Genomic DNA, 16,441 nt, shown 5'->3' on the forward strand with positions numbered 1-16,441 from the left:
CGAGCATAAATGGGGTGGAGAGATGGCGCTACTCAGGCGACCTGCACAGGAACTACAGGGACAGGTGGGAACATACAACACAGGGCCAGAGGCATGACACAGGCCTCCCTGCCCGCAGCAAGGCAGCTGCCTACAGCCCTAGAGGTTCCCACAGGAGGCTGTTGTATGTTCAAGCCCAGGTCTGGGCCGCGTGAGAGGCCATTCCAACGGCCCCTTTGGAATCCCAGCTGTGAAGTCCAGGCGCTTGCCCTGGCAGCCAGCCCCCACACCCTGGCATGACTGTGCATGCTGTGCCCAGGCAGATGCACGAGGAAAGAAGCGAATTTGAGAATTCCCTCTTGACCACCTTGAAATCATCTGACCATGAACGAGACTGGCATGGGCAGCTTTCCTGATGCTTTTTGGGAGATGGTCAAATACCATTTAGCAATCAGAGCTGATTCTATGTGTTTTAGTCCAGGATATGCAAAGGAAGACCCACGGTCTAGACCTGAGCTGGCCAGCACAGTAGCCACCAGCCACCCCTGGCCTTCAAGCACTGCGAATGTGCCCAGGCCAAACTGAGAACTGGTCGAAGGACCAGTGTATCTAATTAACGGTTTGTCACATCGATCACACGCTGAAATGAGGGTTTGGAGGTAATGAAGTTAAATAATTTTTAACGTGGCTATCAGCAAATTTGAAATCACACATGTGACTTGCCTTCTGTTCTCACTGGACACCTATCCAATGCCATCAAGTTTCTCAGTCTTGTCCTGGCTGGGCCCACCCTGGGGTCAAGACCTCACAGCCTCCTTGTAACTCCAGAAGCACAAAGGCTCCATGCACCTGACGCACAGGTGGCAGGTAACAGTGCCTGGGCTCCTGGCTCAGACCCAAGTCTGACCTCAGCTCTGCCCCTCAGGAGATGCCCAGTGTCCGGCACCCCCACCAGACCTCTGAGCCTCCTCCCTTCCACGACTATTATAGGGAACAGAAGAAAGAAGAGAAAGTCCAACATGTAGGTGGTGTCCGGTAGGTACCGATGCCCTCCCGCTTCACCCAGGTGGGCACAATGTAAATGTCTGGCAGCCTGGCCAAAGGGGCCTAAGGTATGAGTTACTTCCACCACACCCTGTTTCTGAGTCAGAGAAGGGGCTGTCTGTGCACCAAGCCGTGCGCACCATGGGCCAGACAGATTTCCTGAGGGGAAGGACCCACGCTCTGGGGGAATAGGGAATCTCTGCTCCCGTGGACCCAATGGAGAGCCTGTGCTTGAACCCCCCACCCCCACCCCCCGCAGGCTGGAGAACGGGATTTCAGGCACCCCTACACTGTCCCCTCTGACTACAGGCTACTCACCTCTGGCAGGGAAGACACAGACTCTAAGCTCAAGCGCTTCTCTTCACTGGCGCCCCGGCCGCTGGGCCGTCTGCGGCTCTTGGCACCTTCAGACTCCCTGCGCCCCTTTCCCTGCAGCGAGCAGAGGTAACAAGTCAGATCCTAGGCAACTGGGAACTGGCACCTAATGGGTCCCCACGTGGGTGGCACCTCTTGAGCCCTGAGGGGGCTGGGGTGCACTGAGAGCCAGCCTTGGCCGGAGCCATTCCGGAGTCCACACGAACTGCCGGGCCACAGAACCCTGCTGGCGCACAGCCTTGGACAAGCCAGCCCACTTGACCTCCTTCTGCCCCCTCCCACTGTCCCCCTACCCCTCCCGGCTCCCCCCCCCCCATTAGTCATGCTTTTTGGGTAGCTTAGCGCCCAGTGCTGGAACCACACATGCCTGGGGCTCACCAGGGCATGAAAGCGAGCAAGTGGTTAAGAAGTGCTGATGGCAGGAGTAAAAGACAGGATGGGGCAGGGGTGGGGTGCAAGAAGGGGCTCTCGGATGGGCATGCACGTGCCAGGGAGCATGCAAGGAGGAGGGGAGATCAAAGAGACACCTCACCATAGCGCCCCGGGAGAAAAGTAAAGCGTTGGCCCGATAGTGCCAGCAGTGGAGGGCGGCCAGCAGGGAGCTGGCAAAGTCGGCTACCTGCTCCGCCACTGCCAGGCTCTCCTCCTCCTCCTCCTCCTCCTCTGAGCCTGGGGGGTCCGGCCCAGGCCCCTTCATGCTGCCTTCATGCCCTGCCAGGGCCTCGAGAGAGACCTGAAAGGCCTGTTCCTCCTCCTCCTCCTCCACCATCTCCTCCTCCTCCTCCTCCTCCTCCTCGGCAGCCCCCTCAGCCTCCGACTGCAGTCCCCGAGTATGGGGGTGCTGCCCAAAGTCCAAGAGAGTGCCGGCACTGCCCGCATGCTGTCCAAGAGCACGAGACCACTGTGACGGGCCTCTGGGCCACCTCCCCCTCTCCCGGCCGCAGCCAGTGGAGCGGGGAGGCTTCAGAGAAAGTCACATATAGTCACCCACCCCGTGCCACAGGGGTCCAGTGAGGGAACCGGGGAGTGCGGGGGAGGCACAGGGTAGGTCCCAAGGTGGGAAGCTAGGACCAGCACCTGGCTAGGAACTCTAGCCCAGAGAGGGAGAAGGAGAGGGCCTAGGTCGGGTAGAAACTACCAGGTACCACTCCAAGGAACGGGCGTGGAAGGGTCCCCAGGGGCAAGGGCCATGACTGATTCATCTGCCTGGCCCTCATGGCAGAGCCTAGCACACTGCACGTGACTGCCAGGTAGATGTTGAAGGACTATGGACAATGAGAGCTCAGGGGCTGGCCGGGAGGTCCCACCCATCTCTGCTCGGTCAGCCTCCTCGCCCACCAGCCTTACCTTCATTCCGGCTGCTCTGGTTGCTGCCACCACCAAGGGTCCCAGCGCATGGGCAAGGGCATGGAGAGGGGAGGGGGGAGGAGAGAGGAGGGAGAGTCAAAAGCCAGAGAAAGAGCCCAGAGGCCCCTGGGGAAGGTCTCACCAGGGGCTCTGAATCTTCTGTCTCCTGGGGAGGGGCGATACCAAATGGCACAGGTATCACTCCTGTTTGCTCCTCCTGTTACTGAACACCAGGTACAAGGTGTGTGCAGGGTGGGGAGCCTCAAGTCCCTGCCCAGACAGCAAGAGGTGAAGTGTATTCAAGGGAAGAACAGAGGCAGAGTCCCCCTTAAAACGGTCCTTTACACCCCACCCACGTGCTCCCTTCTTCACTTCCCACCCACCCCTCACACACTCACCTTTCTCGCTGAGTTGCCGAAGCAGGTGTCTGGCGGGCTCTGAGGAGCAAAGAGGTTGGGTAGAGTCAGAGCAGTTCTCAACACAACCATGCAGGCCCCATGCTCGCAGAACCACTGGCCCGTCACCAGCTCAAAGTCCACTCTGGCCTGGAGGGCCGGGCGCCCTCACACGGCCTGGGTCACTCCCACCCTGCCCTGGGACCTCGGGGACTGGCAGCCCCCAGGAGCAGCCCTGCCCACATGCCTTGCGTCACACCCGAGCCTTGGCCCATCCCCTTCCCCCCCAAGCAGCCTCGTGTCGGGAGGGCCCTGGTTCCACCTCAAGCAGGCTGCCCCTCCCTGAAGGGAGCACATCAGCACATTAGCTGCGCCCAACACCAAGCCCCCCCCAGCAGCCAGGCTGGAAAGCAGAGGTCGCACCAGACTTTCTACGGCCCTTAAGGCCTGGCACCATGAAGCCTCGCTGCCCGCAGGGGAGTGTGGCCCGGCTGTGCAGGGACTGACCAGGCTCTGGGGACAGGATAAAAAACATCCGTTAGGCCTGTGGTGTCACCACCTGGTACCCCAGCCCTTTTAGAGACAGACCTGAGACAAGCAGGCAGGGTGAGAGGATAATGCCTTAAGGGACCTGTCTGTAGCGCTTGGACTACCCCATCCTTGTCCCTAAGGGGGAGCCCACTATAAAGGAGGGAAACTCCTCCAGAGGCCTTAGCTGTTCCTGGGCAGGGTGGCAGATTGCAGAACTTAGTTCCCCGAAAAGCGCACGCTTCAGTGTACTCATGTTCTTTGCGCACAATTAAGTAAACAGTTTTTAAAATGAGAAATAGAAGCTGCTCTATTCTTTCATTTCAAGACTTGTAATACAGAACACTAAGCAAGCGACGACTGATGACAATAGCGCCTTACTTATCCACAGTGTCCTTATGTGCCCACCTCAGCTTTCTGGAAGGAGGAGACAGAGATGGTCCAGAGGCCACCAGTGAAGATGGCCTGCACTGGCCCATCCTCTCTCCAGCAACATGCTGGCCTGCTCGGACACATGCTTCTCAAATCAGTTCAAACAATGATTTCTAGCAAATAGAGGAGGTGGGCAGGAGTGCTGGAGCAGGCAGGAACAACACTTTTCAGTGTAAAGATGGACACACGCCTGGAATGCCAGCTGTCCCTATGGCAACCACAGCCCTACCTGCCCTCGGGGCCTGGAGCCCCTAGCAGGGAGGCTGCCCCCAGGCAGGAAAAGGGGAAGTTGCAATGTGGTCGACCTCCTCTATCTTTAAAAGGCTCAAGAATATAAGCGTATTTTAGAAAGATGTCTGTTTTACAATGGTTACAACTGAACACACAAAAACAAGTAAAGCCCAAGTCTTCATGTTTACAGGCTAAGATCCAGTGGTGTGGATGGAATCTGTAGCCCTAAAGCGGCTCACTCCCACCGTGCCTGGCTGACACTCAGATGATGCCATGACAGGTGCCATCACCACTGCTGCCACCAGCACCATGGCTGGCACTTCCTAGACCCACCCATGCGCCAGCAGCTTCTGACTCAAGCTATGCAAGTTGATGGGGACAGCTGGTGGCACCAGGAGAAGAGAGGGGGGAAAACAACACAGACTTATAAAAGATCACACCCTACTTAGGCACTGGCCCCATAAAACTGCGAACACAGCAAGTCTGCCTAGGACTCGAGATTTATCGGGCTCTTACAAAACAAAATAAAAAACCATAAGCGCTATCTCCTAGAAGACCGAAGCCAATCTGATCAGTCCACACAGTTGTCGGACCCCCACAGCCATGGCCCATCACAGCCCAGTGCACCGCAGGGATCCCAGAGCCTCCCGTCACTCCCACATCTTCCTCCACAGCGGTAGCAGCTTCCTCCCTCAGGTAGCACTGACTCGGCTCCCCCTGGGGTATGAGGCTGAGATACCCTGCTTGAGCCCACCCTGCCCTGGGCCCTGGGCTGCAGGGCAGGTGAAAACAGACACAGCAACACACACGCAACCCCGCGGGAGCTAAGAATAGACACCATGTTTTCTCTCCTTAAATAGACGATTCATTCTACCAAGTCCACGGTAGCAAGGCCAGTCATGGAAGAAAACAACCCGGGAGAGGAAAATGGAACTTTTCCCTGAGACCTAAAGTAAATATTTCCCGTCTGGATTTGGTGCCACTTGAAGTCTAACTTGTTTTCCTCACATCCTACTTCTGCACCACTGTTCCAGATCCTGGCTGAACATCCATGATGTCCAAGCATTTTTCCTGGCTGAGTCCAAACTCTGAGTGTCCAGAAAGGAGTTAAGAGGGGTGCCACGGCCTGCATGAACAGCATTCCTCGGGTCTTGGGGAAGGTGGCTGGGCATGAAGGGCCTGGTGGGGGCAGCACCAGCACAGGGGACCGTGCCCCAGCCACTGCCGCCTCCAGCCCTGGCCAGGAGTCCCCTCGAGGTGAGAGCCAGCCCCTGGGGTGGCTGCAGGGGATCCCCACCTATACAGTCAAGGCCCTACGAAGAGGCAGAGACGTCTCCGGACCACACACAGCCCTTCATTTACCAGACTTCCGGCGCCCCTGGCGCATGTGGCTGGACACCTCGTCCTGCGAGGACCAGGCTTTCTTCAGCCGCTCTGGACTGTAGCGGTACCGGTTGGGATCTGCACCAGGAGGGAGACAATCAGGCTTTTGCAGTAACACCAGCCTTGGCCAGGACTCTGAGCACGTACCCAGCCACACCTCTGCTCCCCACCCAGCTCCAGGGACCGGAGCTCCAGAGCACCCTCCTCCTCTTCCATCCCGGAATGTGCAGGCCAAGTCCCACCCTGGAATAAAAGCACTAGGCAAAGCTTTCCGCACGTGCAGCCCGGCCTGCGAAAGTACACAATGAGGATAAAACAGAGCGAAAGGAAATACTTACAGTAGGAATCCATTTCCAAGATGGCTTCCTTGGCCTGGAAGAGAAGGAAACCAGCTAGTTAGCACCTGGCTGTGAGTCCTCTGCTTCCCTCAGCCCATGGGCTCACTCTCGCCAGACAGGGACACCCCACTGAGGCCTGTGGCTGTCCAGTGAAAACCACATCCAGAAGTTGAAGCCCCAGAGGGGCTCTGAGCGGTACCCCCACCCTGTACCCCACCCAAGCCAGGTGTGGGGGCACCCAGGAACTCACCTTCTGGGGGATGGTGGTATGGTGGTTCTCTAAGATGAGCCTCTTGATGTGATGAGTCCAGTTGCGTTTTTCCTCCACTGTTCTGGCCTAAGTGGACCAAGGGAGAGGGAGTTTATTATCACAGGCCTGAAGCCACCAGTGGGGAGCAGAGTGGAGGCAGAAGTAGACAGAGGGGCTGTGCTGAGGTTTTCTTAACTCCTCAGGCAGGAGACGCTCAAGGGGTTCCCCCAAGGATCCCACCTTCCAGAGGGCGACAGTGAGCCTAGGAGAGCTGAGGAGGCAAGTCCAGCCCCGGCAGCTCCTTGGCCCACCCTACGCACCTGGATGTTGTACTGCTGCTTGCTGTGCTTGTAGTGGGTGACAGTGAAGCACAGGGAGTCTCTGGTGCTCTCAATCAGCATCAGGGAGGAGCACTGCACATAGGAGAGGGCAGTCAAGCACAAGATGGGGTCACATACCTATGCGCAGGGGCCCCTGAGACTTTCTGGGGAGGCAGAAAGACTCATCTCAGGATGGAGCTGCGTCCACACCAGCCAGGGCCCGATGAAGAAGACAGGAGAGAAGCCCAGGCCACTGAGAAGCGGGGGGCAGGTGGGGGGCTGGAGAGGAGGCGGCACAGGAGACAGCAGCAGCCTCGTTACCGGGATGTGACTCTTGTAGACAAAGTGATCGCCCCGCTTCTTGGTGATAAGCAGCGCTTTGTCAAAGAGGAAGAAGGTCCTCTCGTTGCGCACGCGATGTACTCGGAACGTGCCCTCCAGGACGAGCTCCCCGTAGATGGTCAGGTCTGGCCCCTTCCAGTTGATAAGCAGGGACTGAATCTCCTGCAGCAGAGAAGCCCCGACCCCCAGGACAAGGTTATCCATGGTCCTACTGGGCCCCAAGAAGCTCCCCAGACCCAGCCACCACCCGGGTCCCCCACACACATGCTGCTACAGGGCTCCCCCCCGCCCCAGAGGAGCCCTCCCCTCAAGAAACTACCACGCAGCTCACCCCAGCAGAGCAGCCACGCGCCCCATCTCCCTGCTCAGCCTGACCCGACGTGTCCCGCCAGCCACCACCCCAGTGGCACCTGGAGCCGAACCGCATGCTCGTGCCTCCTCTTCATGTCATTGATGTACCAGGCCACACAGGTCATGGTGTCGATGGCATCCTCCACCACCTCGAAGCCGTCCTCCTCTTCATCAAAGTGTTTGGCGATTTCCTAGGCAGGAGACGGGGGCTTAGCCGCCCAGACTGAGAGCCCTGCCCCCACCCTCAGGCCCACCCATTCGGCACCACCCACTGGCTACCTGGAGCAGCAGGTGGTACTTGAGGATGCGCTGGACAGGCTTCAGCAGGTAGGATCCCAAGGGCAGCGAGTGCTGCAGCAGCTCCTGGCGCTCACGGAAGAACTTGGCCTGCTGCTTGTCCCGCATGCATTCCGTCAGGGCTGCCACTGAGCTGGGGGACAAGGGCCGTCACCACCTGGGGAGGCCTGGATGGGCAAGCGGGGCCTCCGAACTCACCAAAGGCTCTGCCTCCCCTCCATCCCATTACTCACTTGGGGTAGTTGTTGCAATACTGGGTGTAGATATCAAACTCTTGGCTCTACGGAGAGACCAAAAGGTGCTGTCAGGAGACTCCCATTTGACTGCCATCCTGGTGGTTCCAAACACAGGCCTGGCCCAGAGCACACTGCCACGCCCACCCTCCCAAGGGTCTGCAGATCTAGCTCCCACCACCTGCGTGGGGCACCCCACCTGCCTCCAGCCTGAGTCCATCCCAGAACCCCCCTTCCAGTCAAGGCCAGGTTCCCCAGGGCCCAAAAGTCCTCTTAAGCTGGGGGTTCCCGTCTCTGAGTCTCCAGCAAGGTAGGACAAGGAGCAAGAATTCAGCCCTTCTTACCCTCTCGACAAAGCAGCTGGCCACAGCCACTGGGTCGCTGTTGCAGCTGTCCAGATCTCTGAGTAACTGGCTGGGTGAGGGAGGGCGGCTGTCAGACCTCGCACTGCCTGAAGACGCTGCCACAGCCACCGACACGCCCCCTTCCCAGCTTCCTGGTGCCCAGACACACAGCAGCCCTGGTGTCATGCTGGAGTTGGGCTTCCACCCTCAGCGTGAGCCCTGCATATGGCAGCAACCACAGAAAGACGGGGCAAAGGAGACCCACGTGCTCAGCAAGCAGGACAGGGAGAGGGGACACCAGTACCCACCTCAGGAGGGGACACAGCTCCTCTGTGGGCAGGAGTCAAACACACAAAAGCAGAGATTAAAGGGAGTAGAGGAGAGTGGGGACTCAAAGGGAAACAAGGCCCCCAGTTCAGAAGAATGTGGGGAAGGGAGAGAGGAGGAGTCCCAGCACCCTTTGTACTTGGCTGGGGGCACTAGGCAACCCTAGAAACAGCACCCCCCTAATCCTCCTCTTTTCCCAGCCCCCACCCCACCCTGCCTAAGCCTACCTGCCCCCCAAAACACCTCCAGTGTGCACAGCAGGGACAGAAGTCCCTCTGCCCATCTTAAGGGGCCCGGGATAAGCTCTCTCCTGTCCTATCAACACTACCCCCCTCAAATTCTGCTCCTCTGGATTAGTACCTCTCCCTGGGGTGTTTGCAGTCCACTCTGGCCCTTGGGGAGCATTTCTGCCCTGAGGCACCCTCACCAGGCTTTGCTCCGCCTCCTCCACCTCATCTTGCCTCACCTATGCACCCCCCTAGTAGGTCGGGTCCCTTCTGACGAGCCCTGACTTCCCGTGGGGTCATTGGGAAGACGGAGAAGAAATTAAGAGATGAGCAAGTGAAGAATGAAGTCAAGAGGGACAAAGGGGAACCCGGAGGAAGAGCATCACGTGCAAGGGCTCTGTGGGAACACTGGCCCAGGTCAGCGCCCCCACAGACACGCCGCACACCACCCCCGAGTGGCGGAAGGACATCGCCTGAGACACATGGTCACGGCGGGCGCCCTCAGTCCGGCAGGCAGCTAAGTGACCCATCGCATGAGGTGGCCCATCCGTCCCACCCTCAGAGAGCAGGCTCTGGACCCACCTGACATGAGACCAGGGACATCCAGAGCACCTCCTGGCCCCAAGAGGGCCTCCCAGCAGCAATGAAGCGTGTTGGGGCCCTTCACATACCTGTTCAGTGCATAGATGCTTTCGATGTTCCCAAAGAGGGCACTGACTTGTTCTGGCGTCAGCAGTCCCGGTGTGTCGATGATCTTCAAGAGATAGTCCTGCACAGGGAGGCTCTCAGAGCCAGGCCCCTCCACCCCCCGCACGACACTGTGTCCCCACCTCCTCGAGCCACATCCTTTTTTCTACACGCCTTTTTACAGCAGAAAGATGGCATCACCTACTGCACTGGGCTGCACAGTGCCCCCTCTAAGTGCCCTGGGAACCACAGCGTGTGGCCTAAGAAATAGGCTCTTCACAGATGTGATCACTTAAAGCTCTGAGCCCACCCCAAACTGGACTGGGGGGGCCCAAGCCCAGTGACTGGTATCCTCCTAAGAGGTGAGGACAGAGACAGAGACCAGTGCGCTGTGAAGAGGGCGGAGATGGGGTGAAACGCCTGCGGCCGAGGCCACCCGCAAGCACCAGCAGCAAGGAGAGGCCGGGAGCGAGCTCTCCTACGGCAGCCGACCCTGCCAGCGCCTAGACTTCGGCCGCCTGACCCAGAGAACCGCCTCCATGCTCACAGCGCCTGCTCGGTGCCCAGACTACTACAGGAAGGGCGGTTCCTGCACAGCTTCAGGGAAGGCAGGAGACTGAGGGCTCCCGCTCTTCCAAGGGCAGCAGACAACTGACACAAGGGCGTTGGGGGAACTTTCCTTCGGGATTGAGGCAGGCTGATGCCCGAGGGCTGGGCGACCTGGTCAGCCCGGGAGGAGGTGAGCAGCCCTCTCCCCGCACCCCACACACACACCCTGCGCGCGCTCGGAGGCCCCAGCGGGGCGGGCCTCACCTCCACTATGCTGTGCAGGTCCTGCACATACATGCGCTCTGTCTCCACAATTTCCCGCACCACTCGGCCCAGGTAGCTGAGCTTATGCGTGGGTCCCGCTGCTGCCCGGCCATTGAAGGGGGAGAGGGGTCCCCTCATATTCAGCCAGCTGCTGGAGTTGTTGTTGCTGTTGGGGGCGAGCCGGCTGCGGGGAGAGCCTGCCCCATTCTCCCCTGAAGCCTCAGAGCAGCTGGGTTCCTCCATGGCACTGCGGCTGTCTCGGGAGGAACCAGATGAAGAAGAGGTGGAGGAGGTCAGGCTCACCGGCCGCGCCTGGCTGCCGTTTTGGCAGGAGGAGGCAGAGACGGGCATCCTGGCATCGCTGCCTGGCAGAGGCACCGCAGGGAGATTCTGCGACAGAAAGAGCAAAGGGTCACACCTCTGAGTCCTTGGGGAAAGTAAAAGGGTGGTTGGCAGGCACTAGGGAGGGGGCCAAGGGGGAGTTACTGTTTCAGGGGCACAGAGTTTCAGTTTTGCAAGAAAACATTGATGCATGGTATGACGTGGACGGCACTCAACAACGCTAAGCCACACCCTTAACCAAGGTGCACATGTAAATTTTACATTGTGCATATTTACCATGATGAAGAATGACTCTGAACCCCAAGAAGATCCCTTCCCTCAAACTCTATGAGCAGCAACTTGAGCAGAATGCCCAAGTAACATCCCTTCCCTACTCCCTACTCCCATCTCTTCCCCAGGGTGGAGGACAGACAGACCACATCCAAGGACAGTGGAGGGCTCAGAAACCCGGAGCCCCAGAAAAGCAGAGGAACAGCAACTCCGGCTCGGTGGTCAGACGCTACTCCCGTTGGGACCCCGAGTGCGGCCCCACTGCTGGGGGAGCACTCGGGCTCAGAGCCTCAGCTGCCCACCCCCTTGCCAAGGGCGTGTGATCTGGGCTAGGCACACTTCTGAGCATGATGCCTGGCACCGCACAAGTCAGGCTCCATCAGCTAATAATATGGTGAAGATAATGGCAGTTGTAAAAAAGCACTTTCCAAACGCCTGCATGTTGGAGCCTGTACTAAGGTCACCAAACAGGATCACGTGAAGCTCTGGCTCTCACAGTCTAGGACAGCACACATGCCAGAGGGCAATACTCTCCCTTGGGGTTGCAAAATCTCTGGGGCACCCATGGCTTCACCATGAACCAGACAACTGGCTACTGAGAGGGAAGGGAGAATGGTACAAAGGTAGCGTCCACTCTACTCCCTGCTCCTGCTCCCACCCCCAGTGCCTGACTCTCTGGCTCCCAGACACAGGAAATTCCCCTGAGCTGAGCCATGGTGAGTGTGCCCAGACACCCCTCAGCACAGCTAGCTAGTAACACACAGGAAGCTGCTCCCAGGTAAGGCAAACAGTCTGAGGTGGACTTCATTCCCACAGCAGATGGTTCAGCTCACAGGCTCCCGGGAACAGCAAGTCACAGGTGGGGCCGTGGCCTTCAGGAAGAACAGGGACGCTCCACCCCACCCAGAGGACAGGACTCCCCGACATCACTCTCCAGGATGTATCTGCTCCTTTCACAGGAAACAAGTTCCTGTGCTTCCTTCTCACCTCCACTGACCCGAAGTCCTCTATTCCTAGTTCTGGGGCTTAGAAGCTGCTAGGCCACAGGCCAGAACGACCAGAAGGAAGTATTATATGCCATCACCCAGTAGCCTTGAATTTGCCCCTGGGCCTTCTGTCCTCTGTCCCTCTATCAGCACCCCGGGCTCTGGCTTTTGCCAGTGCTGTCTCTGGACACAATACCTCCCCATCCACCCAGGGCTGTACCAACCCCCAACCTATGTTGCTTATACCCAATCCTCAGGTCTCAGGTTAGAAGCCATCCCCACTCTGCAAACTCCCAAGGAACGAAATGTGGGGGGCCTTCTACATTCTCCTACAGCACTCTAGGGCACCCACTGAGCGAGACTAATTTTGAGATCCCTGCCCTAAACTCCAAGTAATTTAAAGGCAGGGACAATCATGGAGTGATGGAGAACTAAGAAGTGCTTCTGAGCTCCCAGTCAGCCTGCACACCAGCACAGCAGGCCACTGCCAAGCAAACAGTCACTTGTATCTTGTCCCCTGGGGGCCAAGCACAGCTGAGGTCCTCTACAGGAGCCTCTTTATTTTGCAGATGAGGACACAGTGGCTGCACTGGAGCCAGTTCAGCCTTCCCCCTTCCGCCACACCCTCCCACCAGGTGCAAGACCAGGAGGGTTAACAGGACCATGCCTTACAGAGCCCCTTGGGGAATACAGCACGGCCACTTTGCCTCCATCCTCAAAAGAGCCCTTAAAATTAGTCAGCTGGGGGCCCTCCCTGGTGGCACAATGGGCTAGGACGCAGTACTGCAAGCTAGTGCAGCCGCTTCAGAGTGAGTTCACTCCCAGCCCCGGAGGTGACCCACATGGCGCAGGCAGACCTCTCCTGACCCGCCCATTGCTGAGGGGTCAGCAGTGTACTTTGTACATCTGCCTATTCTCCCCACTCTGTCTCTGGTGAATCCTCTCGCCACCTCTGTACCTCTGGCCTGTACCCCAGTTCTGTATGCATAAGTAAATCAATCTTTAAAAAAAAAATAGTCAGCTGGGTCTTTCAGCAGAGCCAGTCAGCTCAGCAACACACAAAGAAAGACAAAGAACCAAACTCAGCACAGACCCTCACCCCTCAGCCCCATGGGATGCCGGTGCCCTTCACATCATATTGCAAAGTGAGGTGCACCGCCACCCCCACCCCCACTGTTAGAACCAGGCAGAGACTTACAGCCTCAGACCTTTCCCAGACCCAACCTGGGGTCAGCTGACCCCTAAATGGAAAAGGCCCAAGTCCCAAGTGGGACTAAGCACCAGACCAGGTCACAGCCTGGGAGGATTAGTCACCACCCACATACACACTACTGGGGAGACTGCTTTCTAAAGTTACATTCTGAGGGTCACTCTTTGTGGACCCCATTGACATTGAATGGGGACACAAGCATGCTTGGACCGCAGGAACTAAAGCAATTTCTCTACTTGGAGAAATGTTCTCTGGCTTAACAGTTTGTCTGCTTACAAACCAAGCTCAAATTTTCAGAGTATGACCCATGCCTAAATCCTCCTGGGACGAAAACAAAGCATAAAGCCAACAGCCAAAATGTTCTAAGAGCAAGGCCTTGAGGTGGGTGCTGTTATCACCCTATTTTATGGGGGCAGAAACTGAGGCCACAGAAGTAGCCCACGCTAGAGCACAGGCACGTGGCTCCCGCCCTCCCTGGTGGATCTCACACCAGCAGCCGCATCTTAGGGCCAATCACAGCCCTGGAGGTCCTGGCTGTGCCTTAGCAGAAGCTGGGGTAAATGTAAAATGGGAAAGATCAGGACTCTGACATGATACTTTCACTTATTCTCCACTCCAATGGGGGCAAGAAAGGAGAGAGAAGAGACTGAGAATTAAGACCCCTATGGCTATTTCTAGGCAGGCTACTCTGTGACCTCTGGCTATTCATTCTCTTACTGGAACACAAGGTAAAGCGGGAAGCCAGGTCAAAGGGTCACAGGTCACAAAGGAGCAAATGAGGCAGCATACTAATGGACACTACCAGCACACCCCATTTGATACTGACCACAAAGAGACACCACACTCAGTGGGAGGGATTTCCAGTTCTCAAAGACTCCCACCGAGACAGCTAAGTGCCAGCTCTCCTGCCCCTGGGCAGAGGCAAACTTCTCTAAACTGAGCTTCACCCCAAAGCCAGGATTAGAACCCACATTTTCACACTCACCTCGGAAAACACTGTCATCTGGGAAAGCAGGATCCCAGGAGAGGGGTGACAGGCAGATCGCAGTGAAACCCACAATCCAGATGCCTATCCCGTCCTACACTTCCCCTGTTCCCCTGAGCAAAACACAGCTGTCAACCTCTTCTAGCTTTGACCGTAAATCAAACCAGTCAATCATTAGTAAGTGACCTGGCCTTCTAGGAAACTGTCCCACAGCCCACCCAGGAAGCCCCATTGACAAGGTCCCTTACATCCTTTCCTTGTGAAGGGCCCAGTTCAGACGGACAACTTTAAGGATCCAGGGGACAGAAGATGAAAAAGAGAGATGGCTTTCTCTAAACTTTCTAAATTTCAAAGATTTAACTTGTTAAAATATCTAAATTTTAACTTTCTCTAACGTTGAACACAGGATTTAAGCCCTTTCTCCACCCGTCCTCCCCAGGTGACGGCCCTACCTCCTGGTTACCTGCCCTGAATCTCCCCGGGGGCCATGAGGCGGGCAGGCCGCAGCAGGCCCCGGATTCCCAGCACAGCTGACTGGACCTAGTCCACCCTGTCTCCTCCCTCTGTGCTCAGCCCCATGTCCCCACGCTGACCTGTACCCCACCTAGAGCAGAAAAAACCACACTTCCCCAAACCTCAACAGGCCCCGTTTGTCTTCTTGCCTCTCATCCTGCCACGCAGGCAGCAGTGATCCCCTGCCTCTTCACAGAGGGCAGTCCCACAGGCCACACACGCAAAACCTTCCAGAGAACCTGGGAATTCCAGGGCTTAGCCATATTCCCTCTGGCACTCAGGCCCCCGCCAGTGGGCTCAGTAAGGAGAAGGCTGTGGAGGAGCAGGGCGACACCAGTTGGGGAGACCTCTTTGCCGGCGGCACTCGGGTCCCCAGAGCGGCGGGGTCCAGGTGCGGGGGCTGATGTCAGCCTCTCACCCACTGCCCTCCTGCCCACACCCAGCAAGCAGAAGCCTGACACTTCACACTGCTTGGCAGGCAGGGAGGAAAGGAGCAGGGGGTTCCCCAAGGCAACTGTTCCAACATCCACAGGCCCAGCGAGGGAAAGTGGAAGGATTTACTTGGTACCTGCACACAAGCTAAATCCTGCCCTTTCATCTCTCAACCACAAACGTTTCCAAGACATTCCAAAGGCTCTCCAAACCAGCACCATTTGCCCTTCCCCTGACATTCCCCTCTCAGCCGTCATTCAGGGCTTCCTCAGAGTCATTCAGGGCTTCCTCAGAGAGTACCTGAAGTTAGTACCAGACAACTACAGCTTTTCCAGACAAACAGGGAGGGAGCAACATGAACCTCCAGAAATCTCAGCTCAGATCCCGAGCTCACTGCTACTCAGCACCACCCCAGCCACACCACACTGCTCCCCAGCAGCCCCACCCAGGCCCTTCCCTAAGCAAGTGCTCCCTGGCACAGTGGGTGAGGGACGCCAAGGGGGGGTGGGGGAGGGTTGCCTCTCACTGACCCTCAGGCTTTCCCAGGAAGGGGAGGATTCCTGCCTGAGCGGGTCTGGCTCTTTGCCCCTTCCCCTGGCAAGCGGTTTTCTCACCTTGTCTCTACAGACCCTAGTACCTTAAGAAAGGAGAGGAGATGCTCCCTGGGAGTGACTGTTCACCGTGAGTAACAGTGTGACCATCACAGAAGCTGTGTGAACACTGTGACCAGTGCTTCTAGGCCGCCCAAACCCGGGTCCATTGCTCAAATTCATTTTCCCTTAGATTCGTTCTCCCACTGCCCAAGAACAGCGGACACTGAGTGGGGCTAGGTCCTCATGGCAGGACACAGAGCAGAAGAGGCAGGGGCTGTGCTGTGGACAGTCCTCCCACCTGGACTCTGGAAGAAGTCTGGGTCTGCTGAAGGAAGTCCAGAAAACTCCCTCAGCCTGGCCCCGGAAAGGATGGAAAGTCCCTGGCATCTCCTTTCAGTGGGAACATCGCTTGCCTGGACCCCACTGATCCCATCACCCTCCATGCCACACTTTGTTCATGTTTGTCTTGAACCTGGAATGTATCCCAGATCCCTTCTCTCCACAAAGTTAGCCAAATTTTCCTCCTTCAAAAAGGCTTCCTCAGCCATTTCCAATTCCTATCCCCCGCCCCCAACACACACACGATTATATACTGAAAATTTTTCCCCTCAAAAAGTCCACACCCTGATCCTCCCTGGTGGCACAGCAGGTTAAAACACAGCACTAACAAGCTAAAGCCACTTCAGCAGGAGTTCGATCCCCGCCTGCCCCGGAGGTGACCCACATGGCACGGCAGACCTCTCCTGGCCCGCCCGCTGCTCCCCTCAGCAGTGTACTTCCTTGATCTGCCTGTTCTGCTCCCCACTCTGTCTCTGGGGAAGCCTCTCACTGCCCCTGCACCTCTGGCCTGTACCCCAGCTCTGTATG

The 16,441-nt window shown here is 57.4% G+C and overlaps 1 protein-coding gene across 4 annotated transcripts in view; it reads right to left on the reverse strand.

Moving 5' to 3' along the window:
* Window positions 1–16,441, reverse strand: part of PLEKHG3 (pleckstrin homology domain containing, family G (with RhoGef domain) member 3) — a 39,621-nt gene that overhangs the window by 3,420 nt on the left and 19,760 nt on the right. For 2 of the 4 annotated variants that reach the window (XM_012724589.1, XM_012724588.1), the window contains exons 2-17: window positions 10,244–10,633; window positions 9,415–9,512; window positions 8,190–8,259; window positions 7,846–7,892; window positions 7,595–7,745; window positions 7,375–7,506; window positions 6,944–7,126; window positions 6,623–6,715; window positions 6,303–6,389; window positions 6,053–6,086; window positions 5,694–5,792; window positions 3,564–3,653; window positions 3,144–3,182; window positions 2,746–2,768; window positions 1,931–2,278; window positions 1,342–1,452 (exon numbers count right to left, since the gene is read on the reverse strand). In XM_012724589.1, coding sequence (XP_012580043.1) covers window positions 1,342–1,452; window positions 1,931–2,278; window positions 2,746–2,768; window positions 3,144–3,182; window positions 3,564–3,653; window positions 5,694–5,792; window positions 6,053–6,086; window positions 6,303–6,389; window positions 6,623–6,715; window positions 6,944–7,126; window positions 7,375–7,506; window positions 7,595–7,745; window positions 7,846–7,892; window positions 8,190–8,259; window positions 9,415–9,512; window positions 10,244–10,594 — 1,956 coding nt within the window. In that variant the 5' untranslated portion in view covers window positions 10,595–10,633. The remainder of the gene's footprint in view (window positions 1–1,341; window positions 1,453–1,930; window positions 2,279–2,745; window positions 2,769–3,143; window positions 3,183–3,563; window positions 3,654–5,693; window positions 5,793–6,052; window positions 6,087–6,302; window positions 6,390–6,622; window positions 6,716–6,943; window positions 7,127–7,374; window positions 7,507–7,594; window positions 7,746–7,845; window positions 7,893–8,189; window positions 8,260–9,414; window positions 9,513–10,243; window positions 10,634–16,441) is intronic. The other 2 variants (XM_012724590.1, XM_012724591.1) reach the window with 2 other exon arrangements.

The sequence above is a fragment of the Condylura cristata genome, unplaced genomic scaffold (assembly GCF_000260355.1).
Source record: "Condylura cristata isolate star-nosed mole 26May11 unplaced genomic scaffold, ConCri1.0 scaffold00013, whole genome shotgun sequence".
Taxonomy (NCBI): domain Eukaryota; kingdom Metazoa; phylum Chordata; class Mammalia; order Eulipotyphla; family Talpidae; genus Condylura; species Condylura cristata.